At 45.6% G+C, this 26647-nt stretch overlaps 1 protein-coding gene across 4 annotated transcripts; it reads left to right on the forward strand.

The window, feature by feature from the left end:
- On the forward strand, positions 1 to 25909 carry KLF15 (Kruppel like factor 15). Of its 4 annotated transcripts, none has more exons than XM_032698750.1 (3): positions 1 to 147; positions 14700 to 15807; positions 21787 to 25909. In XM_032698750.1, the coding sequence occupies exons 2-3, from the start codon at positions 14765 to 14767 to the stop codon at positions 21953 to 21955; spliced, it is 1212 nt and encodes a 403-aa protein (XP_032554641.1). In that variant the 5' UTR covers positions 1 to 147; positions 14700 to 14764; the 3' UTR covers positions 21956 to 25909. The 4 variants fall into 4 exon arrangements, with proteins under 4 accessions (XP_032554641.1, XP_032554639.1, XP_032554640.1 ...); XM_032698748.1 differs by lacking the exon at positions 1 to 147 and adding an exon at positions 10257 to 10405; XM_032698749.1 differs by lacking the exon at positions 1 to 147 and adding an exon at positions 12243 to 13528.
- Positions 25910 to 26647: the final 738 nt, after the last annotated feature.

Below are 26647 nucleotides of genomic sequence, written 5' to 3' on the forward strand. Positions count from 1 at the left end.
GGCCCCTGCCACTTTGTGTGGTGGAGATCTGCTTACACACCTGGCTCTTCTTCCTTGCAAATTCCTGCTGCTCCAGAAAGCTCTGGCTGAAAGCAAATGGGAGTTGATTTTTAAAAGGGGCATCCTCCATTGTTGAGCCGTGAGCAGATAAAATACTGTCAAACTCGCAGCCTTTTTCCTGTTCTTGGGATACTGGCTGGCACAAGCAAATGCCATTTGTCATGGAGCTGCAGCAGGCAGCACAGCAGGGGGTGCCAGTAAATCCCTGATGTGGCTTGTCTTCCATCTCTGTGACACTGGTTAGGAGGATAGGAGTAGTTACCTATAAGCAGCTATTTTGGACGCTCGTGAGAAGGCAAGAGCAACAGCACCTTCCGCTTGTACCCGACAACCTGTGGTGAAATAGGGTGACACACACTGCTACACCTGATTGTTTGCCTCAGGGGAGGTTTCCCAGTGCTGCAGGGAAGGAAGAGACTGGCACATCCTTGGGGCAGGACCTCCCTGAGGCACATCAGCCTCTGTGCTCCCCAGGGGCTGTGGCGGGGCAGGCAGGGAAACACCGTGTGCTGCTCAGCAGGATGTGATTCACTGTGACCTCCCCACACCGCTGCAAGAACTGCCTGTGCCCCCCAGGACCTACCCTCTGGTGAAGTGGCTGCTGACATTTCACATCTGCCAGACCCAGTCTGAAGTGGGCTGAATCCAGCCCAAGACTGGTGAAATGCTATTTCTGATCCTCTCAACAATGTGCTGGCCCAAGCCACGGTCCATTTTGACAGCTCTGCACATAGGTCAGGGAGAAGGAAGGAGCGTCTGACGTTTTCAATTTTTGCCCAGACAGTTCTTAGGTTCTTCTTTAAAAGCTGATGACAGATTAAGAACAGCTCCCAAGTTTGGATTTTGGAAATACTGGGATTTTCCAAGTTGTCAATCCAGCGGGAGGAGTTCCAGCGTGCCTGGGGCTGTGCACAGCATCCTCTCCTTTAGGCAGTTCAGGGCTGCTGGTGGTAGCTGCTCCCAGAGACTTGTCCTGGGGAAAGTGAAAGCGAGACTGCTACATTAACAGGAACATTTTTGATGGCTCATGAAGTGAAAAAATATAAGATGTAGAAAATTGTATTAAAAAAATTGCTAGCCTTACAAAAATGGAAGAGATTGGTTTTTAGCATGTAGGTGAAGAGGTAAGGTATTTCTCAAAAATTTGTAATTTTGAGCTGGAAATAGGACTGAGACAAGTCTTGAAAGTAAATATTTAATTACCAGATCAATTTCGACAAAAAGATTCAGAGTTTGCAATTTATTTCTTTAGCCTCTGCTGAGCCCACCAGTGAAACTCCAGGTTAGTAGTGGTACTGCTGTGTTGGTTTGCTGTGAGTCCCATCAGCAAATAACTTATATTTGTGATTATAGTAGATTTTGCATGCTAGAAGTGAAAAATTTGACACCTCAGAACCCACATCCTTTCTGTCTTCTTTTGGTAGTTTATTTCTAGGTGTAAAAGCAAAAGTAGTTTTCTTGACTGGTTGTCTTAAGAAGGCTGTGAGGAGAAGGGCTGGCATGGCAATGCTTCACACTTTGCAGGGCAGAAATTGGCCAGTATTTACCTCAGGGACTGTGATATTTAGACAAGAAATCCAAAGGAAATCACCACAATGAACTTCAGCTAACTCTGTCAAGTTTGCATGATCAGTGCTTCACTATATTAAGAGAGATGATGCACAGGATGGTCACTGTTAAATGCAAGCCTAAGCAAAAATATCTAAATGTTGCCCAATCGTTGGGGTAAATTGGCTTTAGAGCTGAGGGCTGTTGCTGCATCAGCCTCTGCAGCAGACGGATCCCAGGTCCACTTGGACAAAGACTGGGTGATGTGCAAATGTTTAGAGATATCTTTTCTCTAGGAAAAAAAATGCGTTAGCCTGTCATTAAGAAGAGGTTATGGGAGAATTAAATCTCTAAATAAGATGTGATGTTCTCTTCCATTCAGAGATTACAGGTTCTTCCCGTAAGAGCTGCTATATTCCCTGTGCTGCTTGCACAACTCTGTTGTACTGAAAAAAAAGGTTTCTCATAATCTTTTTTCTATATATTCTTCACCAGACTGTTGAAATCTGTTCCATGAACATCAGTTTCTTCAGGATCATACATTGTCAAGATTATTATCCTTAGGGAACAGGTGGAGAAACTGCAGAGCAAGGAGATGAGGTGAGTCTCTTCTGGCCGTATAGACATTTAAATAGTAGCAGGATTGGGAAAGGACATGGTTTCCTCTCAGGCAGTGTTTGTGGGGAAAAAAATATAAGCCAGTAATCTGAATTTAGCTCTCTATTATTGCTTGTGACATCAGCAAGGGTGAATATTTTACTCCCAGACACCTACAAAATTAGAAAATGAGCATCTTTAGATCACAGGATGTATGACTAATTTTCCCCCCAATTTTTTTGACAAGTGTGAATGAAAACACTTACTGTGATCACATCTGTATTTTGAAGAAGAAAAATCCAGGTCTGAATCACTGGTTTTAGTTTGTTACTAAGGATGCATTAGATGAGAAAACAGAGGCTTGCATCACAATGGATAATTTTTTATATGAGCAATCCAGTTGTTTAGAGGGGACCTTGTGTGTTTATTTATTATTAATTATTCTGCTGAAAGTATTTACCCTGTGACAAGCAAGGCAGTCAGCTCTCAACAGCAGCAAAATGAATCTCAGTTCAGGGCAACCCAAATTAGGAAGAAGCTCTGGAGAGTGGTGCTGTTTGAAATAAATTGAGGAATTATTTTAAAAGCTTGCATAGAAGAACAGAGTTTTGCCAGCTATTACAATTGGACTTCAGAGCAACTGCTGAGTGGGTAATTAGTCCCTCAGGAACACGGGAGTCTGGACAAATGTAAGAAAGAACAAGAAGGGGAAAAAAAGCGTATGAAAAATTAACTTTAGAAAACAAGCTAGAACATTAGTCACAGGAGGGATATAACTCAACTTTCATTTAACATCTCTTTCTGTGTTGAACAGACACATTGTTCTTAACCCCTGTACTGAAGCAGGAAATACAAACCTTCTTGCTTTTTAAGGCAGCTGGAACTGAACTTTATTGAAGTTCATCTCTTTGATAAGAGGGTGAAGGAGAGGGTAAAGAAATGTGCTGAAAGTACCTCAAACCCAGAAAATGGGAGTTAAGTTTGGGTGGAGCAGGGAAACAAACCAGTTGTGGAACTGCTTAAGATATTATGTAGTGCCTGTTTTGCTCTCAGAGACTCCCCCATCATGAAGGCAGAGCAGTTAGTCAAGGTTTAAAAGATAATGTCCCCACCAGCATTTGCTCACAGCCCGTCAACAATGCACGGTCTCACTGTCCTCTGGGCTGGGGGTACCCCAGCTGGACAGAAGTGATCTACCTACCAGACATGTTGAAGGATACCTCTTTGCATAACTCTTTGCTGGGTTTAGAAAGACTTGGTGGAACACAACTGCAAAATAACCTGGAAGTATGTGAGACACTTGTGAGGTTATATAGTGGACATGTGGTTGATCCTGCACTACCAGAGGTCCTGATCCATAGTTTTGTGCGGTAACTGTTGAACCAGAGACTTATTTATAGTTTCTACATTTGGGTCTTGTGGTTCATTGCTCCCATTATTATCTCAGCGGCAGCGATTTGCTAATCAGTCTTTTGTAGGACAGGACTAGTATTGCTTTGGTTGTTCAGTGTTCAGAAAAAAAAATGTAGTTCCTCTGACTCTGGAAAAGCAAGAAGCTTTGCAAAAGCTCCTAACATATCTGTGTGTGAATCTAGGTAAATGGATCATAGTCACTGAACTCCGTGTCTGGAGAGTTAACAGTAACATCACAGCAGAAGGTTCAGGAACTGACACCAGACTTGGATCTTCCAGATTTTGAGGACTTTGGTGTTGTCTCTACTCTAGAACCTCCAAAGAGGTTGAGTCAACCTCCTTGTTGGGCTCTCACCAATTCACTGTCCAAGTGATGGGGTCCCACTTGCCTGTTCCACCCTGGTGCCCACAGGAGCACTGTCTGTTGGTGCCACATTTCTGACCTGGCAATGCTCTGCTGCTCCCTGAGCAAAGGTTACTGGGGTTTTCATGTAGGCTTTGTGTTTCCTATTTAAGGCGAGAGAGAGGCTCTGAATTCCATCGGTTGGGTCACCCTCTCAGTTTCCCAATTCAATGCAAATGGCCAGGCAGGCAGGCAGCTCTTCCTTGAAAATATGGAAATTCGCTCGAGGTGTGCCAGTTTCTCTGGCAGATGTGGTGTTGGCACGATGGACACAATATGGTCATAGTTGTTTATTCCTGTAAACACTGTCTTCAAAATCATCATCTCCTCTCACCGCCTTGAGTAACTTCCCCGGAGTGCTCAACACAAATGCACCCAGCTCTGGCGTATTCCTTCCAGGAGAGGGCAGGGGAATACAGTTTATTACAGATCCACTCCTGAACTGGAGCCAACATTCATCCTGGCCCAGTTCTTCCTGTACATCTTCCAGTCTATTTTGCTTTCCTAAACTTGGGTGAGCAGAAATAGAAGCTGAATCTCCTCGAGGTGAACCAGTGGGTTTTGTTACACTTACAGACCTCCTGTCCCTGAGTCATCTTCATGAGAGATAGCTTGGACTAGGCTCTTCCCTGTGCTCTTGAATCTCTTGCAATGAACCTTGTGTGTCTCACTGAAGGCATTGGCTTCTGTGCATCTTCAGGACAGAGGTTTAAACAGCTGAGCCCCAGCTCTTGTGCTTCATCTCTCCAGAGGAGGCAGTGATGGGACAACTTGTCTATCACACACTCAGCACACCCCTATCCCTGCAGGTGGTCTGATTCCCTCGGATGTTCATGATGTCAGCAGGCATAGACAGCTTTGCTTGTGGGTGCTTTGCCAGTAGATTAAAATGCAGAGCATGGAAACCCGAGGTTGGAGCTGGATCTGGTTAAAGATGGTCTAGAGAAATGCAGCCAGAAAGTCAGCTGACATTTTTCTCTCTCAGTATATTAATGAAGAGAAAGCTTGGGAGAAAATCAGAAATTCTCCCCAGATCCCCACTGTCTTTAATAGTCAAAGGAGCATTAACATTTAAGTCCTAAAATGAGTTTCTTCCAACTTATCTCCCCCTAGGCCTATGATTCTGACTTGAAAAGACAACATAAGTTCCAAACCTGTGAAAGAAAGAAAAAAAAAAAAGAAAAATCAATAAACAGTTGGCCCTGTAGCAGAGATACCCTTGCAAAGCCAAAGAAATTAAGTCCTGAGACTGCTGTTGTTGTTTCCATCTTGTCCTGCAGAGCCACAGCCAGGCATAAACATATTCTTTGTGTCAATATTTCTGTAATACTGAGAGAACTTACAGTCCTTATCTGTGAGTGTCAAGGACTGCTAAGTTACAGTGATCATAACATTACTGGAGAGTCTGACAGGCCTTTTTATTTCCTCTGTGCCTACGTAACTGTTCTGGTGCTGAAAACTGAAGCCCAGTAGAGCTCAGCTGGATGTGACTGTCAGCTTTGTGGCACATGGAAGGGATCCATCTGCAGGAGACTAATTTAAAAAAAAAAAATAATCCCCAAATAGAATTTGAACTTCCTTTTAATATTTTTTCTCTGCTTGATTATTTTTGCTTCTTTCATTGGAAAAGAGCAACCTTGATTTGTAAATCACATGGAAATGTGTGAGTAATCAATTCAGCCTGACTAACCCTTGTTTTGCCAGGTGTCTGGTTGGCTCATGGGATTACTAATAGTTTGCTGCTGCAGAAAATGGGAAATAGCAAGGGCTGGGGCAGAAATACCACGGGTAACCTCTAAAGACAGCAAAGCACTCACCCGATGCAACACAATCCCTCTTTTTGCCCATCCATGAAGCCCAAACACTGTTGTCAAAATGAGAAGTAATTTGTAACACAGAACTGTGCAGGCAATGTACAAAAGATGGGAAAACTTGAGGCAGGGAAATCTAGCCTCTGTACAGCACGTATGGAAAGGCAACATGTGGGCAGAGCCAGACAATTCTTAGGTGCAAGCTGCTGAACTTTGAAAGGACGAGTCCTTTGCTGCCTTTCCCACCTTTAATGGGTCTCTGCTATGTGGTACAAAACAACCTGAGAACAGCTTCAGCCTATGGTTTCTTTTTAACTTTATAAAGCAATGTAATTATTATCTCCAGATAAATTTTTAAAAGCTTGAATACTGAGGTTTATTTGCCTTTCCTGACTAGATCTTTAACACACAGCCTCAGACAACAGCCAGTTAAAAGGACCTTAATCTTATGTTATCCCCAGTGTTTGACTGGGCTATGGGAATGCTAGAAAGCTTGTCTGAGCAAGGCAACCAGTTTGACTGAAGTTCTCTCCTGAAAGGTGGCGAAAAAAAAAAAAGAATGGAAAATCCCCAAGTAATATCAAGGGACAGAAGTAATAATAGATTTTCAAAGGACTTGTTGAAGAGACGAACAGAGGGAAGGCAATCTCTTAGTGATGCACAAAAAGGATTGGACAAGGGAAAATACAGATGTATTTTGTAGCAGGTAGTGGGGGCTCAGTTGTGCTGCATTACAAAATGAAAGATGCTGATGTGAGACATCAGTCACAGCTGTACAAAAACTTGTTTCCAAAAGCCTGTCCCAGCCCAACAGTCATTCCTGGTTCTCATGAAAAGTTGGCAGAAAAAAGGGATCAGAAATCATTATATTTGTCTAGATCTGTGCATTTCTCCTGCTGCTAATAAAGGCTTGTAATGTTTCCAAAACCTTGAGCAAAACTTAGATGTGTGTCAATTTGCTTTCACTGTCATGGGGCTCCGAAGGATTAAGCAGTAAATCACTCCACAGCTTGGGAAGTGCATTCAGAGATCACGGAGGGATGGAGAAGTGGCTGAGTCAGCCCAGAGGCTGGCACCTGCCACTGTACTCTGTAATTCTTTCTTAGGCTTAAGCCCCAAATTGTGCCAGCAGACCCCAAAACCAGGGCTGCAGTTCAGGGCCGTCCCAGAAGACTCATGGGTAAAACAATGTGGAAACGAAATTTCTCTGATGAAATCTGCTCAGGAAAGATGCTGTAGAGGATGAAACTGTGGGCAGGTTTCACCAAGGACAACCCCAGACTGGGGCTCAAGGTGACAGTGACTTTTGTGTATTCTCTGTTGTACAGTGACAGGTTTGTGCTGAAGTGAGGCATCAGAACTTGTGCTGTCGTATATCCTGTTTGTTTGGTTTTAATGTGTGCTTTTTCTCTGTCTAGAAGTTTTGCCTGGGTGGAAAAAGAGGACTTTGGATGTTTGTCCAGGGTGCACTGATGCCCAATATCCTGGTCAGGGCAGCAGTTTTCCCAAAGTGCTGGACACCCAGGAATGCCTAAGGCATAGTCACTGAACCTACACTCAAGGACTGTGCTGAAGTTTCCCGTGGATTTTGTGTGCATGGCAAAGGGGACCTGAACATATGTAAAAAATTCAGTATTCCAGAACTTGTCACACAGTGTGTGAGTGAGCTCAGGTCAGGGGTTCATCCTGGATGCTCTGGACTGACTTCCCAGGTGCTGTGTGCTGCCTGCCTGCATTGTTAATACTTTTTGTTTATTTTTCCCCCAAGGAAATCTCGGGGAGAAACACAGACTGCTTAGTTACACTTTCCTGATATTTTCCATTGCATTTCACCTCGCAGTGGTCACTGTTGCCTTATATTGAAAGGATAAGATGCTCTGTAGGGTTCTTCAGATGTGAAAAAGCATGAGATCCCTCCTCCATCTCAGCGTGCAGCCACACAGCGGCAGGTGCTGGCACAAGGGAATCTGGCTGAGAATGTTCTCCAGCAGCAGCATTGTTTGGATCTGCTTGATCCCACAGAAAACATCTCACCTTTGTATCTCTAGCTTCAACAACAGCCAGCAGTGCAGCCTTACAGCTGCACAGTGGGCAATGGAAGCAGACCTGAGTGGTGCTTTTAGAGAAGCAAAAAGGTTGTGGGCCCAGTAAAATGGATGAAATTTGAAAAGCGGAACTGAGACACATACCCTTTTCTTTCCACATAAAGTAAATATGGAACTTCAGTACCTCTCCAGCAATTCAGAGGAAGTTGGGAACTACCGTAACTAAAATACAAAGACATTGTCTTTCGCAAGTAGAAAAACATAAGTTAGAGAAGCCTCTATAATGTGTTCCAATGCCTAGGTAGGTTATAATAATGATAAAATCAAGATTGTAACTTTTGGTTATTTTCATGGTAACGGAATTTCATATCTGTACAGCCAACAATTCAAATTCCATTTAAGCCCAATCTTGAGAGCTTGGATTTTAGCTGTATCTAAATCTTATGCTCTAGGCATTGCAAAGCTAAACTTCACCTACTCGGGAAACAAGGGGTTTTTAACTGACAGAAAGCAGTAAAGCAAGGTTTGCCAAACATCTATTTTGGGTAAAAATATTTAAGGCCAACATTTTTACCAATGTAATGCATTTTACGTCAGTGGAGTTACACTAATGCAGAATTTGGCCCTGATGTACTTGTATAAATATAGTATCTAGGATTGTGATGAGTGTGTATTCATGCATTATTCATTGAGACAATGTGGAGAGGAAGAGAGAGGTATGTGCATGAAAGCAGAGCCCTCAGCATTCCTGGGTCCTTTGGCCGTTCCCCCGGAGTGAGGCCACACCTGTGGGGTCACCCCTGTGTTGTTGCCAGGCCCTTTTGCAGTGACTTTTTAAGGCTGAATGCCCTCGTGGAAAGTGAGTGGTTTACATTTGCCAGGAAGTGGAATGTGTTACTGGCAATTAGGAAGAAATGCAGATGGAGGATATTTTTGCCAGTTTAAATTGAGCTGGAGTTGAAGAGAGATGAGACTGCACCTTGGTTTGCCACAGGCATTTGGTTTGACTCTGTGCCTCAGTTTCACCATAAAATGAAAATAACACTTCATTTTCCTTGTGGGACAGTGAGGTCCACAGTGAGAGAGTAGGAATGGTGTGCTGTCCCATGTGCCCTCAGGAAAGGGTGCACAGACCTGTTGTCACAAGACTGCATTCTAGTATCCTGAACTTCATATTCCCAAGGATCTGAAAAAAGAAAAAACTGAATTTGAAAAACCACTGACTTCTGCAGCAGCTGGCACCACTGTGAGGTTCCCCAGGTGTGCTTCACCTCTGCAGGGGTTGAACACGATCTTGATCCATGCCAAATATTGCATAACTATAGTGTGTGTGTGTGTGTGTGTATATCTCTAAATTAATATATGTATTTATATTAAAAACTAGTAATGACTGTAATAACAATGGTGGGGGTGTGTGGAGGGGAACACATCCCAAACCCCAATACTTTCTATCATACTGGAAGTCCCCCTGTCAAGCTCCAGCAGGCAGAAAGGGGCAGGTGTGAGGGTGTGGGGCAGGAGTGAGGGCATGCAGCAGGGAAAGGACCTGGGACTCCTCGCACTCCTCCAGGGACTTGCACCTCCCCAGGGACTTGCTTATCTCCTGGAGATGTCCAGAGACTTGTACACTTACAGAATCATAGAATGGTTTGGGTTGGAAGGGATCTTTAAGGCCATCTAGTGCAGCGAGTAGTGACATCTTCAATCAGATCAAGTTGCTCAGAGCCCTGTCCAACCTGACCTGGAATGTTCCCAGGGATGGGGCATCTGCCACCTCTCCGAGCACTCTGTTCCAGTGTTCCATAGCCCTCATTGTGAAGCATCCTTCATTACATCCAATCTAAATCGACCCTCTTTTACTTCAAAAACCATTGCCCCTTGTCCGAACGCTACAGGCGCCGCTAAACGCTCCCAGGACCGCGCATCCCCTGCGGGATTCGCACGTCCCCGGGGTCCCTCTGGGCGGCCCAGCACCGCCCCGGGGGCCGGGCCGGGCGGTGCCGCGGCTCCCATTGAGGCCGGGGCCGGGCCGGCCCCCGCCGCCGCGGGGCCAATGGTGGCGGCGGACGCGGTCGAGCCTCTCCCCGGCCTCCCCCGCCGCCGCCGGGCGCCCGTCATGTGAGGGGGATATAGTACTACGGGAGCGGGGCCGCGCTCCGCAGCCGCGCACCCGCCTCCCGGGGGAGCTGCGCCCGCCTCCCGCCGCTCCGCGTCCGCCGGGGCCGCTCCTGCCCGTGCGGGATCCTGTTCTGGTGTTGTTTTGTTGTTTTGTTTTGTTGTTGGCTTTTTTTTTTTTTTTTAATTCTGCGTTTTTGTTCTGCGTGGGATTTTTCCCCCGTGTTTATTTTTTAAATTTTTTTTTTATCATTATTATTTCTATAATTATTTTTTTTAATTATTTTATTTTGTTGTGGCTTGGCTTTGTTGTTTGGTTTCTGTTTTTCTTTCCCCCGTTTTCGCTGTTGTTTTTGCATTCTTCTGGTCGTTCCTGGCCTCTCCCCCCCGTCCCGGCTCGCAGAGGAGTTCAGGTAAGGGCGAGCGGGAGGCGCGGGGCCGCGACCCCTCCGGCGGTGCCCCCGCACCCGCAGCACCGCACGGGCGGCCGGGGTGTTTGTGCCGCTGCTGCCCGCTCACGGGGCAGGTGGGAGATTAAATTCCACCCCCGGCGGTGCAGCGGGAGGGTGCCGGGCTGCGGCCAGGGCTGGGGGGCTCTTTCGGGGCTGCACCGGTGGAGTGACAGGCGGGGAGAGGGGGGTTTACTCCCGGTCATCGTGACCAGGGGACAGCGCCGGGGCCGGGGGAGAAAGGGGGAGCTCGGGTCCCCAAAGGTTCCTGAAAAGAGATAGAGGGAAAACCAATAAAATAAATAATAATTAACACCCCCCCCCAAACAAAACAGAAAACTACAATCAAAAAACCAAATAAGCAGATGCTTTGCAGGCGTGGAAACCTGGCTGTGCTTGTACTGGGATGGGAATGTGTGTGTCTCCCGGCCCCCCTTTCCCTGCCCAGGCAGCTGGTGCCACGCATTATTTGGGGCACCCTTCCCTGCCGGGGTGCAGGAGGCAGCGGGGTGCACTCCGTGGGGAGGACATTGCAGATGAAGTGCTTCCTGTTGTGGAAACCAAAGTCTGGGGCTGGAGTGGGACAGTTTTCGGAAGAGAAAGCTTTGGGAACGTTTCTGCAGCTTTCCATAAGTGGTGGGTTTGGAAAAAACAAACAGGGAGACTCTAAACACCCCCCTGTGTCCATGGAGCAACACAGCCACTTCGCAGAAGAGAGGAGAGCAAAGGGGTTTAGTCCTGGCTCGTGGCTTCTTTTTATTATTTTTTTTTATTAGTTTTTTCCCCCCCATGCATTTCTATTTTAACTTTTTAGAAATGCTGGGCCCGGTTTACTGCCTGGTTTATGGCATGCTCTGTGGAGCAGGAGTCAGCCTGAACAGATTTAAAACCTTCTAGGGAACAAGAGAAAACACTAAAGAGATTAGTCCTAAACCAGAAAAAGCTGTGGCAGTATACATAGGAAATGACTGTCAGCATCTCATATATGCTGTGTGATGAGTTGTGCTGGGCTGACTGTCCAGAAATGACAGACTGGGAAATATGTCCCCATGTTTCAGCAAGTTCCCAGGACTTAGCATTTTATCGTTGCTCTGCATCAAAATATGCCTTCTCTGGTTTGTTTTGTTTTGTCAATATTTTTTTTAGCCGGCGATTAGATGGACAGGTTTTAAACAGAACAACATGTTTCTGGCAGAAAGGACATCATAACAACCCAGGGAACTCTTAAAAATTGGAGACAGTTGTGCTGCTGAACAGCTGCTGTATTTCACTCCAGAAGTGGCTGTTTTCAGTGGCTCAGGCACTGCGGTCTCACTATAGGTGCTTACATTTCTAACATGTTTTCAGGGCTCCTAGAGATGAAAGTGCTTTATGGAAACAGCATCATTAGTTTTCATAGCTTTCACAGCCCTGGCTTTTTCTGTTTTTGTTTTCTAATCTTCTGGTTTTGGCTGAGTCTTCAGGCAAAGTAGGGATGAAAGCCTTTTGGTTGTTAGCCTGGCCTTTAGGAGAAAAATATAGCCAGGGCCTGATTCTGCATTCCAGGCATTCCCCAAAATCTTCTTGGCTGTTCTGCAAGCTTTGAGAGTGCACAGAAAGCAGAACTGGCCCTTAATGCGCCTGAATCTATTTGCCTCTGACAGTCCCCTCTTAAAAAGACTCCGGTTACACTGAGTAACAATGTTCCTTGTCAAAGGAGATGGGAAACAAGCGTGCTGCTGTGATAACTGGCCCAAAGCAGTTGCTAGGGGTTTGTTGGTTTTAATTTTCCCCTGCTTTAAGCCCTTATTCAAGTTACAGTTTAGTTCTATTCCCAGTGAAATACATGGATATTTTGATATGCTGCTTTCTAGTTTTGCAGGCATTTTATTATTTGTTTTTTAAAAAGAACTTTGCCAACTGCTTTTGGTGCACGCAGAGCACGCCAGCTTTTCTTAGAAAAACACACACTGCAGTCCAGTTTTCTCTCACAGCCTCATTCTTCTGAAGTTTAAGCTGAAACAATGCAGACATAGAAGGAAGAATCAGAAACTATCTGAGGGCAAGTCCTTCTTTCTGCCCCAAGTTTCACAAGACAGTCACCAATTTTTGGAGCAAGATAGAAACAATCTGTTTGGGTGAATTCTTACTGGATGCCAACATAAACTTGTCAGAAGCAGATTGTGTTTTCTGATTCAAAACTGGAATAGCTCAGCTCTGAGACTTCTGCTGGGGAAACTTTCCATCAATGCAGAGAGTTTAAAAAAAAAAAAGTGTACTAGAAATAGTTCAGCTCTTCTGACTCTTCACTTTTACTATAAGCAATGATTATAGGCTAAGGTCACAAAACAGAGCCACTAACCTCTGTTTGAACTTCCTCGTGTCAGGCACATGTGGGTATTTCATTATCTGTTCCAGGCATAGCTGACTGACAGGACACGCATACCAGGAAAATGTGCAATCTTACTTTTAAGCCTTTCTTTCAACCCTTCCCTGTTTCCTCCATGTGTATTTGAATGAGGAAGCTGAATCTTTAAGAAATATGGGTGCTTTCCTGCCCCCCCCCCCCGGTTTCCTGTGAAATATTAATAGATGCTGCCAATGGGACAGAGCTCTTTAGGGGTGTTGTGTAAAATGCCTCACCTTGCGTTTGCTGCAGCCCTGAGCACACAGACACCTTTTGATTTTTTTTCTCCAGAGAAGGAAAGATAGGGGAAGTTTTGGAGATGAGGCAGCAAGGATGCTCTGCAACAGCAGTAACAACCATCCCCTTCCCTGCACAAAACTGGGAGCTATTGACTATTCATGGCAAAGCGTCCAAAGCGCAGCAGCAGAGCCTGTGGAAAATGACAGCGTGTAACAAGATTGACTGGCATTTCCTTCGCACTGGGTCACATGCCTCCTAATTCACACACACGCAAAACCTCATAGGCTGATCAAATGACTTCTATCTCTGCAGTCCACATACCTTCCACAGAAAGAGTTGTTTTATTATGCACATGTACAGCTCTGTTTTCAATCAGTCACCTTGAGCGAATGACTGAGGGCCAGTGTTCGCTCCATCGGGAGGTCTCTGCGTTTGCTTTCTAGGAGGCATAGTCTCCATCCGTAAGCAGTTCTTTTTTTTTTTTTTTCCCTCGGGGAGGAGAGAGGGGAAATTAAAAAAATACGCAGATGTCCCTCCTGCCTCTCCCTCCCCAGAAACCTTTCTAGGAAGTTTGCTTGCCTTAAGCGGGAAAGCGCAGGACAATCGCCGCCGTCAGCAAGCATTGTGGTGGGCTGCGCTGGGGAGGGTGAGTTTGCTGTTGTGGCTCCGTGGGGTTGTAGCGGGATTACGGCTCACGTGAGTCGGGGTTGCGGGATGCTCCGCTCGCCGCCTCGACACGGAGGAGGGGGAAACTGGCATCGCAGCTGCCCACCGTGGCTCACAGCAGGTTGAGATGCCGGGGGTCCGTACAGTCCGTACAGCCCTCCCAGTTTAGCAACTAGAACGAGGTTCAGCTCGCATCAACCTCCGTACCCAGAGAGAAAGGAGCATGGAGCAGCGAGGTGAAACCAGCCACCAGCTGGCTTGCAGGACATGGTAATTAGCTCAGCGCAGTGCCAGCCTTATTAAGGACAGTGCAGGTGATGATGACGTTGGCGCACTGATTCATTACATCTGGAGGGGAAAATCCGCCTAGTAAATGCTGAAGCACAGTAAATATTTTTGGCTCCTGCCAGATTGATCCTTGCATTATGCTGAACAGCCTATATCTGTAGAACTGAGGAAGTTAAAAATAAGGTGGTGGAAAGCTACAAGATAAGAAAAGGATTTGCATTTTATGGTCACCAGCAATAAACTTCCTTTTTATTTGGTGGTTTTTTGGGTTTTTTTTGGGTTTTTTTTTTGGTGGTAAAAATTTCAGCACTTTATTTTTCTTTTCCTCCCCATTCCCTTCTTTGGCTCTAGACTTCACTGTTAGGCAAAAGCTCATAATTTATTTTCTTTTGCCAGTATTATTCTGGAATGGAGATGTAAATCTAGAGCACACACAGTTGGGAAATGATTTCTGAAAGAATTCTTTTGCAAATATGTGGTGCAATTCTGCAAAACGCTTTGGCCCTGACAGTCCTTGGGGTGGTACAGACATATCAAAGCATGTAGCAGCATGTGTACTCAGTGAGGCTGCACGCTCTGGACTTTCCTGTGGGCTAGAGGGCTTTCCAAGCTTTAGTTCATGAAGATAAATAATTAAACCAACTTCTGACTGTTGCTGTTTTGTTTTCGTACACTCAGGCTCTCACCTGAACTTTGGCTGCCTGGTATATGCTGTTGGGATACCCTTAAGAGATCGCCCAGGAATGGTGGATCACTTGCTGCCTACTGATGAATCCTTTTCATCTACAAGATCTTCTCTTGGATACTTTGGGGACATGACAGCAGGGGTGAGGTCCTACCAAATGCTGCCCTCTCCCCTGTCAGAAGACGACAGTGACTCGTCCAGCTTTTGTTCTTGTTCCAGCCCTGATTCCCAGGTCCTCAGCTCCAGCTATGGAAGCACATCCAGTGCAGAAAGTCAGGACAGTATCTTAGACTACTTATTGTCCCAGGCATCTTTGGGGAACACCAATACATCATGGTGGGACAAAAGGAGACTTCAGCCGATAGTGAAAGAGGAGTACTTTAGGTTGCCTGAATTCGCTGTGGATATGGAAGACTCAGGACCATTTCAACCCACACTTGAGGAAATTGAGGAATTTTTGGAGGAGAACATGGACTTGGAGCTCAAAGAAAGACCTAAAAGTGAGACCAAGGACTTGAGAGCCTGCAGCCAAGTTTCTGTTGCTTCGCTACAGCAAAAAGACCATATGTTACCCAGCACTAGTTTAAAAGAGAGTAAAAATGAACAGTTGAGCAGCACAACAGAAGGTGGCCAAGCTTCAAATGGAGGAATGACCCTCGAGAATGGGATACCGGTTATGCTCCAAATTCAGCCTGTACAGATCAAACAGGAGTCCAACACGAGCCCCAGTTCCCAAGGACCAGCACAGGAAAATATTAAAATTGCACAGCTCCTAGTCAACATCCAAGGACAGACATTTGCCCTTGTGCCTCAGATAGTTCAGTCGTCCAATTTGAACTTGTCCTCTAAATTTGTCCGCATTGCTCCCGTCCCCATTGCTGCCAAGCCAATTGGGCCAGGAGGCATGATCCAGGGTCAGACGGGAATCATCATGGGTCAGAAATTTCAAAAGAACCCTGCAGCTGAACTCATTAAAATGCACAAATGTTCTTTTCCTGGTTGTACCAAGATGTACACGAAAAGCAGCCATTTGAAAGCCCACCTGAGGAGACATACAGGAGAAAAGCCCTTTGCGTGCACGTGGCCGGGCTGTGGATGGAGGTCAGTATTGGGGTGCAGCTCTGTCCAACCCCCCTTCCCCTTTCTGCTCACTTGACCTAACCTGCTGAGCAAGTAGGTTTGTACTCTGATTTACAAACTGTTTCTGTTCCCAAAACTTGTTTGGTTGGTTTGAGAATGAAAACCTTTTTCTTTCTGTCAGGTGATCCAAAGGCTTTGATAAATTAAATAGCAGAGCATCACCTGCTGGCAGCAGCTGTTTAAAAGTCTTAAAAAAATAGAAGGAGTAGCATTGTAATTTGTACTGCATTCTAGAGGGTCAAATTAAGCTTGTTACCACAGGTAACACCCTGTGTTTGCATCAGCCTGGTTGCAGCACACCAGCCACAGCAGACCTGTGGCAGGTACCAGCTGAGGCTGTGAGTGAACTGGGTGGTTTAGGGCAGAATCGTTGTGCGTGGCCGTGTGTGGCTCCAACTGTGTGGGACTAAACATGGTCAGTGAAGGGCTGTGATAAGCAAGTGTGGTTAAAAGCAGTATTCTGTGCACTTTCATAGAAAATGCACTCCATCCCACTCCTTCTGGAAATGCTGGCAGTGACACTCTGGCTTACTCGGGGTTTTATTCTCTGCCTTGATTCAGAAGAATGCGTGGGTGCCACTCAAAGTTGCAAAAAGCTGTCAGATGTAACAACATAACCAGAAGGCTGAGATGGAGTTAAACATTGCTTGAATGAAAGATTGCAGGTTTGATTGAGCAAGAGGGCATCTCTTTATTTATTTATTTATTTCATTTAATTTCATTTTATTTTATTTTTAATACTAGCTGAAAAATTGAATCTTTGTTAAAAAAATCAACTTTTTATTTTAAGGAAACTTTGATAGGAGCCTTCCTCCCTCTTTTCAATTAGCTCTATTACTTACCTGCTGGCAAATGTTAATATACAGCACCACAAATGACGATGGGAGAAAACATAGTCTTAACTACCTTATATTAAATAAAACTGAATTTCTTTCAAAGAATATGCTGCAGAGCTACAGTGAACAATGTCTGACAAGAAAATGGGTTGTGATCATGGGCAATAGATCAGGTAAAAAGTAATAGGAGAACGTTTTGTAAAAATGCAAGTATGTGAGATGTAGCAGTTAGAGATGGCTGGGTTGGTTTGAGGGAAAAGGTCAGAATGGAGCTGAACCTTCTGATCCCTGACTGGGCCAGTCTGAAGTTTGCCTTTTGGAAGGACTGAGGAGATCAGTTTATGGTGGCTCTACAAACTGGGGGTGATTTTCTTTCCTTTTGTCCTGGTGGTACTTCTCATGAGCCGGCTCAGTGGCTTGCTGCTCAGGATGCCCTGACATCAAAGCTGGGATGTTCAGCAGGTTGATCCCAGAAACTGCAGGCTGGTTTCTCCTCACCTGGAGGAGAGGCACTCGCTCCTTTTGGTCTGAGTGCCAGAGTACAAGCACACAGGTAGGAGATCATGTTGGCTTTCCTCGTGCTGGGATGTAACCAAAACTCTGCTTTTTGTGACAATTGCATGTGGCACGTGAGGGTTTGTCTGATCAATGCTGAGATTTGTACCAATGCTCCCAGTGACTTTGTGGCTCAAGATACAGAGCCTGAAGTGTTGTCTGTGGATGACCTTCTCCAGCTCCATGTTATTAGAGAGCTGGTGTTCCCCAGGCTGCAAAACCAAGGGGAGCGTTTAGGAAAAATATTAAGTGGTGAATGATGATTCAACTTACAATGAGTGCCACCCTTCTCCCGGTGTTACAGTGAATGATGTGGATCAAAAGTAGGATACTGGTGGGCCAAGAGAAGTGTAGGTCCTGCAACCAGGAGCACCCTGAACTTCCAACCACCACAACTTTTTAAAGATGACCCCAACAGGAGTGAGAAAGGAATTACTTTCATTATGAGGAACATGTTACGAGAAACAACTTCTGGAAAGGCTTTTCAAACTCTATTGCTGTTTGTCTTGTTGAATTTCACAGCCCAGGATGTGACCACAAACCCACAACCCCCCAAATTTTGGAAAGGCTCTGCTCCAAGAGAAGAGGTTTATAGCCAACAGGAGAGGCTGTGCTTAGGGAGCTGCCTCCTGTGCTCACCTAGCACCAGCCTCAGATTGCTGCACATCCCCTGCACGCTGCTCCCACATCAAAGGCCAGACCCAATTGAGCATTGAATTACTCAGTCCCCTTTCATCAATAAACCATGTTTACCTTTCCAGAAGTTCAGCTAGAGCTGTGATCTCACATGACTTAAGTCAAATGCATCTGGACTCTCTGTTTGCTCACAGTTTTATGTAATCTCAAATGAATTTAAGCACTAAAACACTGCTGGGCTCTGCTTTCCCCCTCCTTTCCCTACATTCTTGTGCTTGTGTATTTATTTTTTCACTGAAAACACTTAAGATCTGACCTCACTGGAGATAGTAATTTCAAAACCAAAACAAAGTGTTGCCTAGCACTAAGTACTTGAGCTCTGGGGTGTTAAAGGTTCCCCAGCTCTCTGGGCAGCCCTGCTATGATGGGTTGCATGCTTTAAATGCACCAGGGTAGGAGTGTGCACACGGCAAATCCTTTTGCTAACCCCTAGGACAGCTGGAGAACCAGAGCACCTCCTTGGAGGAGGCTGAACTCTGCTTGCTTATGCCCTTCCTTGGCACAGGGCAAGAGCTGTTTTCAGCAGGCTGCAGAGAGGCGTCTGTGTGTAAGTGTCCAGTGACCCGCGGCGTTCAATGCCCCGCTGTCCCGGTCGATGCGCTGATCCGTGTCGTGCCAGCTTATACCTTTGGCACACCAGCCTTTGGTTAGCCCTGCTCCTCAGAAAGGCCCAGCCAAAGACCTGAACTGCAGTGTGGGCCAGGCCCAGCAGCTGTGTCATGGCACAGCTTTTCCCCCCTGGTGCAGCATGTGCAAAGCTGCAGTTGTTGCAAGGTGGGAGGATTAGGCAATTGCCCCACTGCACCTTCTGTCTGGAGGCTCCACAGGTGACAGAGTGGGATATAAGCTCTGCCTGGTTTGGCAGGGAGGGTTTAAAGGCTGGTAAGGCATGTGGTCAGGAGTGTGCATGGGACTGGGCCAGCGTGGGAAGTACCACATGTAGGGTAGGGCATGTGTCTTGCATTGGCTTTTCTTGCTGGTGGTGCTGTGCAAGGGCTTTCCAGGTGTGCAGGAGGTGTGCTGGTTTATTTTAGCAAAGCTTTCAGGATGGGCAGGACAAATTCAGAGCTTCCCCTCCACTACAGGGGAGAGGCACAGTGTGAGTTGGCCTCAACAGCTGGTGGCCATGGTAGGGACCATGGAGTACCAGGCTGAAGCTGTTGACTTTTCTTGCCCTGTGAGCCACGTAGCTATGTCCTCATATGGTCAGGAGGCACGGCACATGTCCTACACATCAGGGAGCTCTAGGATTTGTCTTCAAGGGAGATGTAGTTACAGGTCCTTTGGGATCCCACCAGATAGAAGGATGAAGAAGACTCTTCATAGTTGCTGTGGGATTGTGCAGATCCCTCCACCTTTCTTGTGAGGGAGGAATCTGTCTGGAAATGGAAGTGACAGAATGGTGAGGTGTTCCTTGGAGCTTCCTCTTTTTTGGTTGAATTTGGCATTCCACGGGGGATTATTTATGCGTTTCCTGGGTTCATCTCAGTGTCAGGATGTGCTGCAAATATTTCACTGCAGACCCAGGCTACCAGATCCTCCCGGCTTCCTTGTCCTAACCTTTGCGTTGTTTTTTTGTAAACACACAGACAGCTCGAGGTTTATTTCTGTGGGCTCTGTAAGCTGATCTTTTCGTCACTGCTGGGGAACAGTGTTGCAACATTCCTGCCTCTTCAGCTAAGGACATCGTTATGAGGCAGAGTATATTTTTATCAGATGAACTCATCCAAGCTCGTTCCTGACATGCGCCTCTTTCTCTGACACCATCCATACAATTCCCCTCAAAATGCACTTGTGAGGCGCTTGTGCAGGATTAGCCAGGTGCTGCTGCACTTCTGTTGCAGGTGGTGACCTTAATGACCAAGGACATGCGACAAGGCAACTTGGCCACATCTGGTTTTACTCCTTTGGAGTCTGTGTTTAAGAGGACAGCTCTTTGTAAAGGCACTTTTTCCTCTGCTCCCTCTTTTCCCTGGATTTGGTAACCACCACTGGCAACAGTGCTGTTCCTTGTCCAGCACTGAGTCCTGCTGAGGCAGTCTGCACAGGCAACATCCTGCCCTCTCCAGACCCACTCACCTGTAGCTCTACAAGAGCATCCCTGAGAGGATGTACACTGGGACCAGTTCCCTGCTAAGGACTTGGGAGAAATCCCTGACCTTGCTGCTCCCAGGTCCAGACTGTGGTTTTGGGAAGCTATGGCTAAAAGGAGCAGAGGAGCTAGAGAAAGGAAATGTGCAAGTACAAGGGATGAAGAGAAACCTCTCTCGTAGCCTTTACAAAGAAAATTCATCCCAGACAAGGAGCAGGTTGACAGCTCTGTAAGGGCATCTGCTCGTTGTCCTTAATGGAGAATTTGAATCTTTCACCTTGGGGATACCAAAGCAAGGAAAGGAAGAAATGCAAGTGAATGGATGAAAGACTCTCCCGAAGAAATGCCCCTGGGAGAGATGTGTCCACACCATATCTGACCCATGGCGAGTTTCTGCATCTGCTTTGTACTGGCTGAGTGCTCTCTGAGGAGCATGACCGGACTGAAGAGCTGCAGGAACTGAGGAAACCATTACCAGCTTTCCCATTGCCTGTGCCCTGTTCCTCAACTGGTGGCAGGAGATCAGAGCTAATTAAAACCTTTATGTGGAAACTTATTTTTCTTGCATGAAGGACTTATTCATAGGAGCCCAACGGTCCTGTTTTTCCCCTTTTATAAAAGTAGTGTATTCGCTCTGCTGGTGATGTGATATTTTGCGCCAGAAGGGCACATTTTTTTACATGTTCTTTCCCCCATTTGTTCAGCTAGGGCCCATGACTTCATTTATTTATTGTAAATAAACAGCTGATACCATTTCTTGCAAGCTCTCTTTCTGTGCCTCTCTTTGTTACTGTTCTGGCAACAAAACACTTAATTGCCCTTTGTCAGGCAGAAAATTTTTTGTACCCATCTGGACAGGGTTGTTTTAGTGTGACATTGTTAATTAACCCTCTGTCTCCCAGTCATGTCCAAACTCAAATATAGCCAGTCCTGCTGTTGAGACCAAAGAATTAGCTGATTTGAGTTCAGTAAAGCCTGTGGATTCACAGTGGCTATTTGAGGATTTTTTTATGGAGATGGAAGGTGGGAAATATCTAAAATTCAAAAGACTATGGAAGATGGTTTTGGTAATTAAAGGTTCAACCTTCATTTCAATTTACCCAGATAGTAACTATGCTAATGGCCATTGGGCCCACCTGAACTTCAGCTGTTACAATGTTGAATGTTTTTGTTACTGGGATGTTAATGACTCTTTATTTAGTTTGCAGGAGTATGTACAGAAGCCAATTTTTCAGCTGAATCTAAGTCATCATATTGCTTTGGGTAGCTATGGCTGGCTGTTATCTGGAGTCTCTCTCAAACTAGGTGCAGCTAGTGGGTATCCATTGTGCTTGTGTCAGTGGGAGCTTTAAAGCAGATTTCTCCTAAAAGACGGTGGTTGTTGTCTCTGCTTAAGAAGAGTCCATGCTTGGATTTGCAGGAGAGAGGTTGTGGGAGAAGCTTTGAGAGATACTGGCAGAGGGATCAAGAGCAGCGCTGTTTTTGTGGAGCTGTACCCACGTAATTGGGTCTAGGGTGAGGTTGGTACAAACGTTGCCTCCATGTATTGCTCTGAGTCCAGAGCTGACATGGCATGAGGCTGATAGTTGTGCGTTTCCATCTCTGCTGCTGACTGATGGTTGAGACCAAACCAACCCTGCTTTGTGTCCCTTTCAGTCTGTGGAGTCTCCCAGTGGCCCGACAGGACTTTTTTTTACCTGCTGTGAGAGACTTAGCAAAATAAAACCCCATTTATCTGAAAAGGCTTCTCTTCTCTTACAGGTTCTCCAGGTCAGATGAGCTGTCCCGGCACAGGCGCTCCCACTCGGGGGTGAAACCCTATCAGTGTCCCGTCTGTGAGAAGAAGTTTGCTAGAAGTGACCACTTGTCCAAACATGTCAAGGTGCATCGATTCCCACGAAGCAACCGCTCCGTCCGCTCCGTGAACTGATTGTTCCCGCTTTCCCCTTCCCACCCAGCCATCTCACAACAGCCGATGACAGCACTTTGCTCACTGTATTTCTAGTGATAATTTATTTGTCTCCACAGAACAGTCAATGCTGTTACTTTATACCACCATGTTTGAGTGCCCCATGTTCCTTCAAAGATGATTTGAGAATGAAGTTCCTTTTGGGTCAGGGGAGCGGGGTGCTTCTTCCTTTTTTTTTTTTTTTTTTCTTTTAAGGATATTATTTTTCTTTCCTTCTATCTGTCCCTCCTTTGCTGCTGCTTCTTTTGGAAATCACAGTGTTTTATTTTTAGCTGTTTTCTGCTGCACAGGAAAATGTAAAAATTGCTTGCTGCTAGTTAATTATAGCCCTGGCATTCCTGAGGGCTTTGCTCATGTACAGGCCATTCATTGTGAGTTTTTATTAAGCTGCTCTATTTGTCCAGTTTGGAAACAGCAAATTCCTTTTGAAATGAAAACAACTCCTTTGTTTTTGGGTCGCCTGAGCCAAGGATTTGTAGGGGCTGGCCATAGGAGGAGGAATAGTGGGAGTTGGGGACAGGGGGAGAGAAGGCTTGAGAGCACTGGAATGTGCCTTCATGCACATCTCTATGCAGCTCTAATTTCCCCAGCTCACATTTACCTTTCCCTTGGCTAGGGCTATATATAAATATTTATGTATATATACTCATACATACATATATATATATATTTAAGCAAAGGCACATCCCAGGTAAACTGGGAAGCTCAGGCTGGATGAAATGGCTTGGAGTGGAGCCTTTCAGTACTGTGTGCTTGCTTCTGTCCTGTGCTGCCATGGGGTGAAAGGATGCCCAGATGTCAAAGGACACGCTGCTTTCCTTTGAGTCTGGTTTGCAGCATCCATTGTCTTTAGCAGAAGAGCTGTTGTCTGCATGTAAGGCAGCAGGAAGACATTTCTGAGAGCATCTGAGCCCTGGTCCTATCTCTGCTCCCATCCTCTTGTGTGATGGTGGGGGAGAAACCAGGGCCCCGGCCTCGGAGGTGCCTGGTGGTCCTGACGGGCACCGGGCATCCCCACAACCACCATGAGTCAAGGCCTCGCTGGCTGGAGCTAAGTCTCCATTTGCCTGCTGGCAGGCAGGGTCTGTAGGAGGTGCCTGTGCCCAGGGAGGATGGGAGGCATCATGGCCTGGTGGGACAGCACTGTGAGATCGGGGTCTAGGGGTGATCTTCAGTGCTAATCCTCTCCTTCCTGACAGCCATGTCAGAGCTCCATGCAGCTGGGGTGGGCGAATGGGTGAGAACAGTAGCCAAAAGAAACAAATTTGTGTGATAGCTGGCTAAGAAGGGAATTTAAACAAATAATCAGATGGTAGCAGGCAAATGATTTTGTTTTTGTTTCTTCTCGTTTTGTTTTTTTTTTTTTTTCTTTTCAACTCTGGCAATTGTAAGAAGCTTTAGAAGAAAATAGAATTCAGTAATTAGAAATGATTTTATAATGGATGTTGCATTTCCTTTCCATTTGCAGACAGCACCTGTTTGTCCTTTTTGTTGGCAAAATGGGAAATAGGAAGGTGTGATCCTAGTGCTAGGCAGAGCAGGAGCCCGCGCTGTGCGAGAACAGCTGGTCTAGCTGAAGTGAATGCATTCCTTTTGTCCTCTAGAAATTAATATAAATGAACTATCATCTATTGACTGGTTTATATCACATCCTATGAATGTATGTAAATAAAACTGTACATAGATGCATATCTATATAAAATATCTTTTAATAACGTATCAAATTTGTGTAAATTGGAAACAAAAATACCTATAAAGCCAGTGTACATAAGTTACAATTCTGTATATTTTCTTTTGTTCTTCATAAAAATATATTTACTTTGACAATAAAATGAAAATGGAAATTTTAAATCCTTCCTTGAAATTATTATTCATTAATTTCCTTTGTAGCCAGCTCTGTAATCAAGACAGTAGCACTTCAAATTTTGATTCACCTGGATGTAACTTTTCAGGTGCTTTTTAACAGGGTGATGATGGAAGAGCTCTGAAGTTATCTTCAGTTTTTCTCATCTCAGAAAGTTCTTGGGAGGCGCGAGATGTTTCAGCACTCTCTTCGCCGGAGCCCTCACGCCTCGCCTGGCAGCCACGCTGGGACCCAAATGCCTTCCTTGGCTCCTGACTGCTGTGGAACAGGTCTGCAGATGCAGTAAAACTGTGGTTAATGGATTAGAGCAAACAGGTTTTGAAGGAATTCGAACTTTAGTGGTTAGTGTGAAGGAGGAAGGGCTTCAAAGTCTGCTTCAGACTGTGACCGTGATTCACTGTGCCAGCCAAGAAAAAGGACTCGATTGCCATGTGCTGCAGTTCCCTTTCTTGTAAAATGGGAATAATAATGCATCACAGTGATACTGTGGGACTTAATTTACAGTTGTATGATCCTTGGATGGAAGGAGCAGGAATAAGACCAGTAGTCACAGGATTAGATCAATAAATAAGGGATTGGCATGACGGAGGTCTTGGTGCCAAGGCGCTTCAGTTGGCTCTTCTGTAAACCCACGCCTAAAAGAGTGATGTGAAGGATCTGTGGTATGAAGCTTGCCTCAGGCCTGAGGAGAAGACGCCCTGTTCTGCAACAGCCATTGCTTCCCATTTGTAACAACAGGGGCATGAACATGATGCTCTGGTGATCTGCAAGCCGGGACACCTCTTGCACTGTGCTTTTGGTTGCTTGGCCTCCACTGGAAGAAGAAACCAGCAACATTACTGGTGTTAAAGTCACTTCTGAGTCTCCATGGGAGCAATGGTGCAGTGGGTCCAGATCTTCTCCCAGCAAGAATCACTCTGAGACTAACAGGCATTGAGGGATTTAAGTGTCTCCCTGAAGAACAGACACCAAAAAGTGCCAGCTGATGAGCCAGGGCTCTCCAGACCCCTGATTATTTTTCCCAGAGAATCCCTATCAGTCTGGCAAAGAGGACTGAGGCAGACTAAGTTCTGTGCACTCCAGGTTGTTGTTACCTTCTGAGGTGTAGCCTGAAGACCAGAGTGCTAAGCACAGCTGTTTTAAGGGCTAGTCATGTACTCATTTTTATTAGCAAGCCTGCACCAAGAGGATCTGCGATTCCCTTCTGTTCTCACCCTACCCAGTTCGTGCAGTAAACCAGCTGCTTTATTTTAACCAGCGTCTCAGTCTCCTCCCCATCTCACCTGGAGTTCTGATATTGCTGTAAAGTTGGGCAATTCACCCTGCAAGACACTCGGGGCAGAAGCTGTTATTTTTCTGCAAGAGGCAATACTTAAAGCTGAAGTGGAGTAATGCAAAATCCCTGCTGTTGGAGCACAGCAGGGCAGAAATCTAAGATCTGAGTTATGTTTTAGCCTGGACTATTTTCCATGAAATCCTTATTCTTTCTTTATTTTTTTTCTCTTTTCTGTTTTAAGTATGGTTTTTGAGTGTAGATTGTGTGGGTTTTTCTAGTTAATACCTGTAAGGAAATGTAAGCTCATGTGTAAGTCACAATGTTTTGCTGAAAAGAGTAGGGCTGTGTTTGCTGTGAAAGGAGAATTAATTCTGCATGAAATTAATGACATTTTTAGAGATTTGTCCCAAAAAAAGTAGAAATTTCCGGAAAAGATTTCAGTGTTTGTTTTATGTGAAATTACTGGCCTGCCTGGGCTTTGCCAATTCATGAGAAAAACGTGGCCTTGCCTTAAGCCTGACTTTATCCACCTGAAGATAAATATATATTTAAGTGCTTTGATACCACAACTATAGAAAAGTTTATTATGTCCCTGCTTCAGCAACTCTGCATGACAAAGCACAGCATGGCATAGTTACACATAAGCCTGTGTCTCATTGACTTCAAGCTGTTATAGTTTCTTTTCTGAGGTGTGAATGGACATGTGCAGTGTTACAGCCTTCGCAAAATGATTGTGATCTGGTTCCTAACACTTGCAAGAACTCTGTTTTTAAAAGGCTTATAGTTCCTTCATCAGAGCTAGTGGTGAATTGGTAGTTATGAGAGGTAAGGAGCTGTCAATTGGGATGGTTGTACTTGAGGTAAGGACTAAGCACCAGAAACATGAGTAAAGGGATGTTCTGTGAGGTAACCTGACTTCTGTGACCCGTGGCTAAACACAGTGCAGTGGACTGATGCGTCCAAGACCACAGGCCAACACAGAGGGGAAATGGGAGCAGAACCAAGAAGTCCCAAACCTCCTTTGCCCCAGACAGTGGCGCAAACCACATGTCAATAACACACGAGGGGTTACAGAGGGCAAAGAGTAATAGGACACGTGAGACATCAGATAAGCAAAGAAAGGCAAAGATGGGGCAGAGATAAAGTCAGGCTTTATCAGCATTATCAGCAGACACTGATAATGTCTGCTTTTGGAAAGCATGCCAAGGAGAGAGGAACGAGAGCTCACTTGCTGGTGTGCAGCACACAGCAGTCATCAAGGTACAACTCCCTTAGAAGAGTCCTGCTCCCCTGACCTGTGTTACGTGGGGGCTTTTTTCCTTGGCAGTTTTGGGGGGAGGGTAGGGAGCTGCACCCCTATGGAAAGCAAACTAGCCCACTGAGCAGGGTGGTGTGATGAAAGGTAGCAAATCTGGCTCCCCCGAGGAGTGCTTGAGTTTAGACCCTGCAATGTTTCCAACAGTCTTCTGCTTCCCACCCTCCCTGGGGGTTGTTTTCACTTAATTGCTTGTGC

Source organism: Chiroxiphia lanceolata, chromosome 11 (assembly GCF_009829145.1).
Source record: "Chiroxiphia lanceolata isolate bChiLan1 chromosome 11, bChiLan1.pri, whole genome shotgun sequence".
Lineage (NCBI taxonomy): Eukaryota > Metazoa > Chordata > Aves > Passeriformes > Pipridae > Chiroxiphia > Chiroxiphia lanceolata.